The following is a 13,075-nucleotide window of genomic DNA, read 5'->3' as shown; positions in this document are numbered from 1 at the left end:
CCCGGCCCAGCCCCACGAGCGCTGCCCACAGCGCCGGGCTGGCACCGGCGGCTGCTCCCAGCACAGGGCCAACAGCGGCCGGACACGGGGCCCGCGGCACGAGCGCGCGGGGCTCCTCGCTTTGCCCCACACGTGCCTGCCAAGGGCAGAACCTTCACAGAAGCTTGATGGCAAGAACACAGAGATGCCGATTTTCTCTTGTCACATCCATCCCTGGCAGGCAGCAACCACCTGCGGTTTGGCAAGAGCCCGAGCCAAAGCTCAGCAGTGGCCTCGGCACCGGGCACGTCCCACAGAGCTGAGGGTCCCAGGTGGGGTGACAGGGATGGAGAACGGTGGCCAACAGAGCTCTGGGACAACCAGCTGCTCTGCTCAGAGCTTGGAAGAGCAAAAGAAACATGGAGCCTCCTTGGAGAGAGCGGGGGGTCACAGCAGGGACAGCACCTGCCTACAAACGGCTGGGGCACTGGGGAAACCCCGACAAAGAAATGCCCGCAACTCGTGTCCTGGTGAGCTGGAAGTACAGCTGGAAGGACATTCGGACTGAGGGCAGACAGCCATTCTCTTCCACAAAAAAGGGCCAATGCTCTTTCCTGTGGGCAAGACCCAGTCCTGCCCTCCTCTGACCGTGCCTGGGAAACACTGCGGAGCTCCCACCGCTCCGGTGCTGCAGGACTGTGCAGAGGGGGCTCAGAGCAAGCCCGGAACACCAAGGGCCCTTCAACCTCCTCTCCAGCATCAAGCTAACGGGACAGGAGGTGACACACAGTGGGGGTGCGTGTGTGAGCCTGGAAAGGGGCAGTTTTCATTTCAGATCAGCCTCTCCCTAAGGGAAGGCTCCTCCTGTCCCCCCACATTGACAAAATTGCTCTAAGTCCTTTGCACATCCTCTCGCAGGACCAACACCCTCTGTATCCAGACCTGCTTGCTCCAAAGGGTCCAGCTTTAAAGAACTGCTCAAGGATTGTCTCAAAAAGCCCAAACACTTGAGGAAAGATGATGCACGGAATGAACATACTGCAAAGGGTCTGGGTTTCCCCACATCTCTTGGGACCAAGCACTGTTCCAGCTTGCAAAGTTCATTCACTGAGATACTCCATGAAGGGGACTCAGGTGCTCCCTGCACAGAGGCCAAGCAGCTTTAGAGACCACCCAGAAAGAGGGGAAGGAATAAAGTCTCCCAATGATGCTTAAACCATGTTAAACCAGATACTTGATTGCAGTTGGTTGGAAAGACCCAAGGAGACTAAACCCACCAGCTGACACAGAAGGTGGTCCCAGGGCAGCCCAACCTCCCGGGTTCCTCCAGCGCAGCAGCTGAAGCTGCAGCTCCCTCTGGCCTCTACACAAGGCATCATACACTTCTGGAGGAAAAAAACCAAAGGCTGAATTTTCAGCATTTTGAAGCCCGTTACTTCCAGCCCAGCGCAGGTCAGGCTGGAAGGGTCGCATCCTCCCGTCTCCCCTTGGCCGAGCCCCCCGTGGCGCTCAGGGTCAGGGACCATTTCCCAGCTGAGCACAGGGGTCACAGAGCAACACTACGAGGCGAACAAGCTGTTGAGTAGCAACTGAAAGAGGAGAGGTTCTTGAAAGACTTTTGATGGATTATTTGGTAAATACAAGAAAACACGTAATGCAGCAGCTTGCAAGATCCCCGTCCTGTGCTCGTGAGAACAGCAAACCCTACAGCATCTGCAGGTAAGGGAGGAAGTCTGGGTCCTGTACTTCTAGGCAAGAAAACATCAATTCATGAAGATCCTCAGCACACTGCAGAGGGGAAGAGCTTCCCATCAGCCCAATTATGTTCTGGGACCTGAATTAACCCATCCCGAGTGCTGTTGTGAAGACAGACTGGGGGGACTGAGCCCCGAGAGAATGGTCCCACTTCCTCACTCCTCTACAAGTAATCCCGAGGACGGCCTGAAGATTGTGATGAGAATAAAGAGATTTGGACACTCTTTATCAAGTGAGGCTTGTAAAACACATGAATAAGACCTGGCTCCCTCTGGCCTAACCAATTTCTTCTCTCTGGGAGATAACGATGGGATTGTAGAGTTCAAGACAACGCTATCGTGTGTGTCCTGCTGACAGGTGGATGAGCCTGATCAGAACACACCCAGTGACACCAAATCCTCTCGCCCAAAGTCTGCAGCCCTCGAAAAGCAAACTGTCTCAGACATCTGAAGCAGCAATTTCCAACAGCAGATGTTACCACAGGCAACATCCCAGTCACTCAGCTTTTTGTCCAACAGAATCCATGAACACAACACTGCCCGGCACAGGGTGCCAGGCTTCTGCCTGCAGTGTGCGCGGATGTGCACGCGCCTCCCCAACTGCCCTGAGGTACAGAGGATACGTGCAAACCCAGCGTTCGTGACCGCCGAGTACTGGGCAGTCAGTTACACCTGTGATCATGTGAGGTGCTACGTGGCTCAAGCAGGTTGCGGGTCCGGACAAGCCACACCTGGGGCTGGGCAGACAGATGAACTTGCACTCAAGCACGGCCGGTTCCCGGAGCTGCAGTTCTCATCTGTCCGTGCCCGTGTCTGGTGCCAGCAGCGCTGCGGCAGCCACTCAGACGAAGCTCCAGGCAGGAAGGGCCGGGGTGACGCCGTGGTGCAGCACATGGGGAAGGCAGGACCCATTGCGACGTCCGCAGGAGAGCTGAGGTGAGCATGTCGCTGTCGCCAGGAATCATTTGCTTCCCCACAGTGTTACAGATCAAGAGCAGTCACTAGCGATTTTTGAATCCAAGTAAATTGGCATGGCTACTTTGGACTACTGTAACATGGGAGCAATTCTATTCAATGGCCTTTGATACATTGCATTTACATAGCACCGTTCATCCCAAGGTTTAAGTGCTTTAACGGAAGTGGGTACTGTACACCCATTAGCACAGGGGAAACCGAGGCACAGAGTGGTTAAATGACTTGCCTGACGTCACTCGGCAAAACCGTGGCAGAGTCTGGACAGCCTTAAACCTCCTGACTCCATCAGTTGGTCAGACCACGCTGCTGCCTCAAATGAAGCCACTCCGGTCCCTGCCGTCCCCAGCAATGTGCTCCTACCAATTCTCCAGTGAGGTCTCAAACTCCTTTCTGATGCACAAATATATGACAACAACAACAACAAAAAAGAAAAAAAAAAAAAAAAGTGCAGTAAACTAAACGTTTAAAAAAGCACATTTGTGCTGTCTCTGTGCAAAGATAAAAGAAATAAATACATGATTAAAAAATTAAAAAGGTTCACAGTATCACACATGGATAGGTAGCTACGGTAGTGCACGTCTGGAAAACACTGTGTTACTACCAGGATTCTCTACACCCAGCTGGATATCTCCGGTGGGAGCTGTGGGTGAGCGGGTGGTTTCTTTGCTGCCCATGTCTGGGATAAGTAGAAATACATGGTTATAGTTTTGCTCTGTTCTGAAACGCAGTGCCCGGGATCCTGCAGTGCAGCAATACTGGTGTCAGCAAGCTCTTCCTCATCCCACTGGAACGGCTGCATCAACAAAAAGGGAACACATCGACCTGCAGAGGGAATCGCTGCTCTCTGGGGCTTCTGTGTCTGCATAGAGATTACTGCAAGAGGCAGAGAAAAGAGAGTCAATACCCCAGCACCCACCCTGCGCCAGTTCCTGAGCCCAGTCAACTCCCCAGAACCAAAACGAGCGTGAAAGAGAGAAGTAACGACAACACGACTGGAGAACTTCAGCTCCCCAAAGCTTCCACGGCACCAAAGGATTTGGAGCAAGCCACAACCCTCGCTGAGCAGCCGGGATCTCTGCCCGTGCAGGAGATCTCGCCTGCTGGCGCAGAGCTGATCTGAGATGCAGCCGGGCTCCGCCACAGCCATGCGGGAGCCCCCTCCTGCGTGAAGGCTGCGGCTCCCTCCGCAAGCTGACCGTGCAGAGGGAACGCCAGCTCCCACCTCGACCCATGGGCACCCGGCACACGTTTCTGTACACTTACTGTATCGCTCTCCTCATCGGAGACAGAGTGGAGTTGAGCGCTATAGTGGAGCGGGGAGTAAACCCAACTCCTCTCGTCTGTCGGCTGCCAGAGTGGCCAGAGACGGCGGGGAGAATGCAAGGAGAGCAGCAGCAGCAGAGCAGGGAGCAAAGGAGAGAAGAGGAAAAAAAAAATAAAAGGAGAAAATAAAAAGAGTAGGAAACAATACAGTAAGAACAGCTGTTCACCTGGAGGGAGAGAAAGGAGCTCAGTGCCAGCCCTCAGCAGAGGAACCTTCCTCATCGTCATCCTCGGTACGTACCTGCGCCCACAGCCGGCACAGGGACAGGTGCCAGCAGCTGACACTGGACCCTGCTCCAGCTGCACTGGGGACGGCACAACCTCTGCTCTTGCAGGACAGATTTTTAGAGCTTTTGAGATGCCAGGGAAACCTCAGTTCCCTGCAACAGCATCACCAAGAGCCATGGGAAGTGACTTACCTACGGGCAGCAACAGAGCTCTCGGTTCCTGCTCCCCACTCCCAGCTCCCCCCTAGCTACACGCTGGCACCTCTGGTGTTCCAGAAGCTTTTACAAGGAAACTTGCACTGGTTTGCTGTGCCTTCCCCCCTCCCTGTGGGCCAAGCAAGGTGGGTGGGTTAGACCATGGTGGATGGTGGCCACAGAAAGGAAACAGTTCTCAGTGAGAGTCTTGGAGATAGCGAGGTGATGGGAACAAGCACGGCAAAGGAGGCAAAACACAATTGGATCTTGGAAAGAATGAGGGGGAAGGGAACGTGTGTCAAGGGAGCCGCTTATGGCACCAGGTATTGGTGTGACAGAACACGCTTCTGCTGCTGACACCACACAGAGAAGCCCAGGAAGGTTCAGGGGCTGGCGTTTGCTTCCAGCATTCCCAGGGGGAACCCACTTCCACTGCAAACAGGCTCTTTTGGCTCCAGAGGTGCTCCCAGAGAGAGGAAACTGCCCCCTTGGATTCAGCCTGGGGTTTGCAGAGGAAGAGAAATGGTTTGCAGAGGAAGAGAAATGGAACTGGATGCTTGCAAGAAGCCTGGGGGGGTTCCCAGCCTGGGAACCAAGTGTAACAGTCTACGATGTACAAAAAACTACAAGAAGTCAGAGGAGCTTTGAAGCACTGGGCTCTGCATGCTGAACCCCCTCGATAATTGCAGCTGCATTAGCAGAGACCGCTGGGAGGAAGGAAGGAAGAGAAACTCTTGCCTGGAGCTTCTTACAGGGCTCTGCTAGAGGCACAGGAAAGCTCAACATCCTGTTTCTCATCCATCCTGACTGAACCACAGTCTCCAGCTGCCTCTTTCAGAGCTTCAGAGAATATAGGGAGCTGCAAACCCAGCGGGGAGATAAAGGAGCATCCGGTGCTTGGTATTAATGCTCCCAGTGCTGGGGCAGCCAAGGGGGCAGGAGGAGCTGCCGGGAGGGGTTGCCCGTTTGGCCCCATCGGTGCAGAACCATCCTCATGCCACCAGGCAAGGGCAGGAGCACGTTCCTGCCCCTGTGTCCCCCAGAACCTGCCTGGTGACCCTGCCTGACGCACAGGGTGCTGCGTTGTGCCGAGGCTGCGACAGCACTGCCACTGCCCTCGGAGGACTCCAGCTCTCCCAAAGCCTGAGAAGGGAAATACTAATAGCAGTCTGAGACCTGGATTCAGGCCCTAAACGCTCAACTGTCTCCCTGCGTCTTTTGGAAAGGAAAACCCTCACTGCTCACAGAGCACATTGGTGATGTTGAGAAGGGCCGGAGGGCAGAAACCACACCTGACCCAGCAGCAGTGCCTGACTCCTTTGGCTTTATGAGTTGCTCACCATCCCAGCCACGAGAAAGACAACAAGTGACAAGCCTAAACGTTTGTATTTGCAACTGGATTTTTAGCAGCTTCAAAACATCTTAATGGTCTCTTTGGAACCCTATCTGGCTTCCTGGCCCAACAGAGCTGAGCTTAACATCACCTACAAAGACTCAGGTGCCTTTGCCCTCTGGCCAGGTCTGGTGCCTGCAAGTTTGTCTAAGGGCTGGGTGACACTGCAGCCCTTCCCACGGCAAGAGCTGCGTCACCAACTTGCAGAAAAGGAGGGCAGAGCATATGTTTCTGCAAGATCCCACAGGGAGATCCAGCTGTGTGATTTTGATTTGCTTCCCTGGTTTCTGCTGGGCTGGTTCCGAATGGCCACGTAGTCCAGAACCACAGCACCCGAGGGAAAGGGAGTGCTGGCCCCAGTGTTTCAAAGCTGCAGCTCTGCTCCCCTACGTGCTAGCGTGTTCACTTACAATCCCAGAGGAACGCGAGGTGGTTCGGAGTCTGCGCTGGCGGGGAGAGTAAATCCAGTACCTCCCATCTGTGAACTGGATGGCCCCAGGGCAGGTGAAGTGACAAAGCAAACAGAGGAAAAAAGGATGATGTGAAAGAGAGGATGAAAGAGAAAGCAAAAAACAAGGGGCTGGGCAACTCCAGGGCTGAACGGATCAGCGGGCGGGAAAGCCGTGCGTGGGGAGAGCAGCGCCCATGCCCTGCCACAAGATCTGCACTTTTATTCTCCTGTGGGTGAACAGAAGCGTATAGCGCTCTCCTTTCAGGAGCAGACTTCCAAAGATCAGATCACCGTCCCCTGGGACTTGCCAAATCATCCTCTGCACACAACATCGCTTCACCGCCACCGCTCCTGAACACTCCTACAAGAGCTGCTGGGCTCCCAGCCCTTCTGCGCTCTGGTGCAGCCTCACTTGAGCTACAGCTCAAGTGGTTTTCCAAGGAGAGCACCCAGGAGAACCCAAATCAGCTTTTCCCTTCATCCCAGCAGTGAGAAACACTCCACAGCACACGACACACATTTAATGCAAAACTCAAGGACTTAGATGAAGTATGAAATGCTGATGAGCAGTCAGTCACGCTCTCTGTGAGCACATACTGCAAACATATGGTTTCCTCTGGAGAGAGAGGTGCCCCTCAAGTTGGGGGGAGTCCATATGCCAAGGGACAGGGAGGAAAAGGAGCTGACCCTTGCTGGAAGACATATGCCGGTGGAGCAGGCGGTATCTGCAGGCAGCTTGCACACAGCTGCCATCCACAGGCAAAGAAAGAGCAGCCAGTGTTAGAGGGAGCTGTTTGCATTTTGAACAGCATGCATAAAAACCCAAACAGACAAGCTTTTAAAATGGAGCCGATTCCTTCCAGAGCTCTCGCAAGCCTGGGAATGACTCGGCAACGAGTGAGTGGCTCTGCAGCAGTCACGCAAGCACAAGGAGAGGCAAACGTTGCTGTTTTTAGGTGAGCCTGAAGGAGCTCATCACAAGGGCTCCACTCATCTCCACAGAACCAACAGAAACGAGTCAGAGCAGGGTGGGGCTGGGCACCTCTTTTAATGAGAAGGTTTGAGTGGCTGGGCGTAGGGAGAGCTCCCCTGGATCAGACCCTCAGCTCTGCTCTGGGAATCCACAGGGCAGGGACACGTTGCTAAAAACTCTCCTCTGGTCTGCAGGAGCTGCTCAGACATTGCGCGAGCTGAGAGAGGAACACAGTGCCAGGCTCCACCGCACTCTGCTGCCAACCAGCAACCACCTCACTTACTCCCTGGCTCAGCACTAGGTTTCCACTGCACCACCTAATGCAGCTGCCTGCAGGGAAAGGAAAAGCCAGAGTTGAGCAGAGCCAGAGGTCAGCCCCGCTGCAACCACCTCCCTTCTGGCTCTCGGCCACTACGGCATGTTTGTGCTCAGGAAAGCAGCCAGGCGCTGCCTGAGGAAGGAAGAACCTCAGTTCTTCCTTCTCTACTTCTCAGTTGCACCTTTGTTCACCTTGGCTTGTCCTGGGAGTGAACACACTGGCCTGGATAACCCCTTCCAGCGTGTGTGCTGGGCAGCAGAGCAGCACACCCACAGCTACATCCACAGCAGCGGTGCCACCCATTGAGCCCCACCAGATGCCGTTTTGAGTTCTCCAAGGGTTAACCCAGTTCCCTGCATTCAAAACCCATCCAGCATTAAGATCTCAAGGTGCTCAACATGGGGCAGACGCTGTCCTGCACCCGACTGCCTGAAATCGAGACTGTTACAGCCTCGTCCAACCTTTTCCATCACACCCCTAAGAGGCCAGGCAGAGAAGGTATCTTACAAAGTATATGTCTGTGACTGGCACGTCATCTTCATCCGAGGCCTGGCTGGCTGGTTCGGAGGCCTGGCTGGCTGTCTCCACCTCTATTGTAGCTGTGGATGTTACAATGGCACAGGCTGAAGAAGCTGCCTCCCTGGAGAAGGGAAGAAATGACAGAGTCTACTCGCTGCAATCAGAAAAGGAGCAAACAAGACTATGATTTATTATAAAGGAGCTGAAGACACTCTGCTGTCACATCCAGAAAGATCAAGTCAGGTTGGGAGCAGCAGCACTCAGCTTCACTGAACTGTCTGGGCAAACACCATCTCTCCAGGAGGGCTGGTGCCCTACAAAGCCTCCAGCACAAGCTGCCACAGACCAAATAACACCGGGCAGAGCTCTGCAAAGCTGCCTAGTGCTCCAAAACACTCACTCTTTGTCATCTTCTTCGGGAGCTACGATCTCAACGTCACACTTGGGTTCCAGCTCGACACTGATCTGCTGAAGCTCCTCCTCAACCCGCACCTCCTCGTGTGACCTGGAAACCGAAGAGAGGCCCAAAGGCTCAGCTGGGCACTAGTTATGCAGAGTCCTCAATTTTAGGTCAGGCTGAATCAGTCCTGAGTCAGCCCGGCCTCTCACACCGCAGCTCCCCCAGGAGCAAGCCCTGCTGCTCTGCCCCGAGCTCCCGGCACAGCCAGAGCCGTCAATCCTCCCAGCACCAAGGATCTGGATAACCCCAAATCCCAGGCAAAAGAGTCAGTCCTGTCAGACTGCAGTGCTTGAGAATAACGCGGTAGGAAAAGAGGACAAGAGGAAAGGGATTAATTAGCCAGTGCTGCAGAAAAGACGGGCAGTGTCAAATGGAGTATGGGAGGACAGACAAGAATTGGCCTCCAGGGAAAACCTGTGTCCAGGATTAGCCCAGCGTTATCTATCAACCACACAAGGGCCAAAGCCTCTGACCTCTTCCGATACTCCCAGTGCACCAAAGCTGCTCAGGCACGCTCCAGGGTTAACATCAGATTTATCTGCATGCTCAGGAACTGTTTGTGACAGTTTTCAATTTAATATCTTGTGCTATTAAAGTAATTGCTTGTGCTAGCGGGGCTGGCTCCGTAGTCCTCATGGGAAGGAGGAGCAGGAGCTTGCCAAGCCGAGGGCTTGGGATGAGCTCCGGGCTCAGCAGCACCGTCCTGCCCTGCGCTGGGAGCTCTGCCCAGCTCTGTGCTGGGATCTCGCTCCTCTCCTCCTGGCGGGGGCGGATCTCAGAAACCCGGAGGAATAATCAGAGGTGCGACGTGTTCTTGAGCGAATTGGGTAAGGGCTTTTTCATTTCAGCTCAAGAATGTAAATTCATGCTTCAGGAACTTTGTTCTTGCACTGGCTTTCACCAGGGGATCACAGAGTGCTCTGCAAATACTCGGGCTCCCGCTCCCCTGGAAAGGGCACACTGAGACACTGGCACCAAAAATAGAGAAACTAAGCAAAAAAAAGCAAAGGTCACACTTCTGTGGGGTGGTTGTAGCTGTGGCAAATCTGTGACAGACAGATCTGCTCGTGACCAAGTCACTAAGCTCCCTGTGTGGCCCAGGGACAGTCACTTCTAGGACACGGTTCACCTGAGCTATTTCTGGATGAGCAGCCACATCCTACAGCAACGCCCTCCAGGAGGGACCGAGGGAGTAATGCGCATGAAGTCGCTGCCTTTTGCCAAATGGTCCCTGAGTTCAAGGGATTCTGCAGGAGGTGAGGTGCTTCGCGAGTCCCTGACACTTCAACAGGTGCTGCAACTCAACAGCAAGTAGGTCCTTGCCCTCCAGTGCCAGGAATTTACCAACATTCAGTGATGCGAAGCATCCAGAGGTATTTTAACTGCAGGCCAGTCAGTCTCACCTCTGTGCCTGGCAAGATCGTGGCAGATCCTCCTGAAAACTGTACAAAGGCACACGGAAGATAAGGAGGTGACTGGTGACAGCCACCACGGCTTCACTAAGGGCAAATGGTACTTGACAAATTTGGTGGCCTTCAATAACAGGGTCACAGTGTTGGTGGGCAAGGGAAGAACAACTGACATCACCTCCCTGGACTTGTGCAAAGCATTTGACACTGTCCCACATGACACCCTTGTCTCTGAACTGAGGAGACGTGGATTTGGCAGACAGACCACTCGATGGATAAGGAATTAGCTGGGTGGTCACGCTCAAAGAATTGTGGTCAGTGACTCGGTGTCCAAGTGGAGACTAGAGATGAGTCACATTCCTCAGGGATCGGTACTGGGACTGGAGCTGCTTAACGTCTTTGTCATTGACATGGACAGTGGGATCGAGTGCACCCTCAGCACGTTTGCCAATGACACCAAGCTGTGTGGTGCGGTTAACATGTTGGAGGGAAGGGATCCATCCAGAGGGACGTGGACAGGCTGGAGAGGTGGGACCATGTGAATCTCATGAGGTTCAACATGGCCAAGTGCAAGGTCCTGCACCTGGGTCTGGGCAATTGCAAGCAAAAATCTGGGCTGGGTGGAGAACGGATTGAGAGCAGCCCTGAGGAGAAGGACTTGGGGTGTTGTTTGATGAGAAGCTCAACATGACCCAGAAATGTGTGCCTGCAGCCCAGAAAGCTGATCAAATCCTGGGCTGCATCCCCAGCCCTGTGGGCAGCAGGTGGAGGGAGGGGATTCCCCTCTCTGCCCCGCTCTGGTGAAACCCCCTGCAGTGCTGGTCCAGCTCTGGAGCCCCAGACTTCAGAAGAACATGGAGCTGTTGGAGCAAGTCTAGAGGAGGCCATGAAGATGATCAGAGAGCTGGAACAGCTCTGCTGGGAGGACAGGCTGAGAGAGTTGGGGTGCTCAGCCTGGAGAAGAGAAGCTCCAGGGAGACCTTACAGCAGCCTCCAGTACCTGAAGGGCACCTACAGGAAAGCTGGAGAGGGACTTTTTACAAGGGCAGGTAGTGACAGGACAAGGGCTGCTGACTTTAAATTGAAAAAGGAGAGATTTAGATATAAGGAAGCAATTGTTGCCCATGAGGGTGGTGAGAGCCTGGCCCAGGTTGGCCAGAGAGGTGGTAGATGAACCATCCCTGGAGACATCCCAGGCCAGGCTGGACGGGGCTCTGAGCAACTTGAGCTGGTGCAGATGTCCCTGCTCATGGCAGGGGAGGTGGAACTAGACGATCTTTAAGGTCCCTCCCAACCCAAACCATTCTGTGATTTTCACTGATAAATACCACAGAAAGGGATTTTTTTCACAGTGTATGTGGTTTGAAGCTCAGCTCATCACTAAAAGCTAGGAACGAGGGGAGATGTCTGTAAGATGGTGCCACCCCTCATCTTCCAAAGCTCTTGGCTTCCTCTAAAGCACCAAACACTGACTGCAGGGAGAGAGGACAGCAGCCTGGCCAGCAGCTCCTCTGGCCACGGCAGAGACCGAGGCTCTGATGTGCATTTCAGAGTCAGCGCCTACAACATGAGATGTCCCTGCTGTCAGCAGCAAACGAAGGGCCCTCACACAGATCCCGCTGACACAGGCAATGGGGTCATTATTACCAGTGCAAAAATATGCGAGATAATTATATGATACAAGCCTCTAAATCCAGACATCCCTATGCAGTAGGGGATTTTTGTCCTACCTTGCCCTTGGCTCTGAGCCACCTATCGCCACAGGAGGGGAAAAAAAAAAAACCCAACCTTAAAGTATCCGAGTTTCTGAGAACACTGGAAGCTACTTCTCAGGGGACTAAGGCTGCTCAGCGTCTCACAAAATCAAATCCCTCTCCCATGTTCACACTTGCTGCACCCGGGTGCAGGCAGATGCACAGGGGAGGAATGTTCCTGCTGCTAAGGCTCACTTACCCAGACGGGACAGAAATGACCTTCCCAATGCTGGTCCTGGTTGGGTGGGTAAATTTGGACAACTTGGTTGTCTCTTTTCTCATCAAATAACAGGGGTAATATTTAAAATTACTTGCAAAGCACTGAGAGACCTGCTTAGAAGGAAAATTCTGTGTAAGAAATAGGGATTATTTGATTGCAGGAAGCAGCTCATCCTGCAGAGAACCATGCCAAAATCTTAGGGCTGCCGAGACTCACATGCTGCCCTTCGACAGACCTTAGCACAGGGACAAACGTGAGGAGGTGTCTGTGCAGCAGCACAACAAGAGATGAGACACTTTTCTCACCTGCCATCCTGCCCTGAGGAGTGTGTGCGCCTCCTGCAGAAAGAAACCGGAACAGTTGAGTTTGAGGAGGGATTTAAGACAGAAATCCTACACTGCCCCCAAATGTAACCCCCACCCCATGAGGGAGATGTTCTACTTAACAGCTGACACTTCTCCTAGCAATAATTAATCCCATAAAAGCTGTGTCTGCTTGCTCCCAGGAGAGATTTAATTAAAATCGGTCATTAGCATTCCAGAGCATAGGGCAGCCTGCCGAGATCTGCAGCATGGAGAGGAACAGCAGCTGCTCGACTCCAGCGGGCGCGGGGGACGAGTGTTGTCCTCACCTGTACCTGGGCTGCTCGGAGGTCTCCGAAGGGGATCGCTCGGGAACAGAGAGGGATGTAGAAGACAGTGTGGTGGCTATGGAGGCTGTGGTGGCTTCTTCAAAGGAAGGAGGTGTGCAGGGGAGCAGGTCTGGCCTGCCTGCTGGCCCGGAGCGGAGGGCAGGAGAGATGCAGGAGGAAAAACGTGAGTACGTCAAACACCAACACCTGACCTACAGCAGCCCCGTGTGAGGCTGTTCCACCATCCACCTGCGCACTGGGACCAGTCGCTTCAAAACACAAACAGGCAAGAAGTTGAGCTGGGCTGATGAACACAACAGCTTCTCCCGAGGCATCCTCTAGAGAGAGCCCGTAAGCACCGTGTCCAGCACGACAATGCTCCAGGAGACACTAGTGAAGACGTCTCACTGGTAACCAAAGCCAGATTAAAGGCTTGGATCGCCAGAGCTAAATATCCAAGTGATGGAAGACGACAAACCGAATGCTCACTGTT

General features: G+C 53.7%; 1 protein-coding gene across 5 annotated transcripts in view; it reads right to left on the bottom strand.

Annotated features, from left to right (window-relative positions):
* Positions 1-727: 727 nt before the first annotated feature.
* PIP5K1C (phosphatidylinositol-4-phosphate 5-kinase type 1 gamma) overlaps positions 728-13,075 on the bottom strand; it is a 49,534-nt gene continuing 37,186 nt past the window's right edge. Inside the window, exons 13-19 of one of the 5 annotated variants that reach the window (XR_010607663.1) lie at positions 12,583-12,721; positions 12,257-12,289; positions 8,509-8,613; positions 8,097-8,229; positions 7,554-7,600; positions 3,972-4,055; positions 728-3,581 (exon numbers count right to left, since the gene is read on the bottom strand). Coding sequence is in view for 4 of the 5 variants with exons in the window: in XM_065652239.1 (XP_065508311.1) it covers positions 3,711-4,055; positions 8,097-8,229; positions 8,509-8,613; positions 12,257-12,289; positions 12,583-12,721 (755 nt within the window). In the remaining variant the exon portion in view is untranslated. The other 4 variants (XM_065652236.1, XM_065652237.1, XM_065652239.1 and 1 more) reach the window with 4 other exon arrangements.

This window comes from Caloenas nicobarica, chromosome 27 (assembly GCF_036013445.1).
Source record: "Caloenas nicobarica isolate bCalNic1 chromosome 27, bCalNic1.hap1, whole genome shotgun sequence".
Classification (NCBI taxonomy): domain Eukaryota; kingdom Metazoa; phylum Chordata; class Aves; order Columbiformes; family Columbidae; genus Caloenas; species Caloenas nicobarica.
Note: the sequence above shows the minus strand (reverse complement) of the source record. Positions and strands in the feature narration are given on the sequence as shown.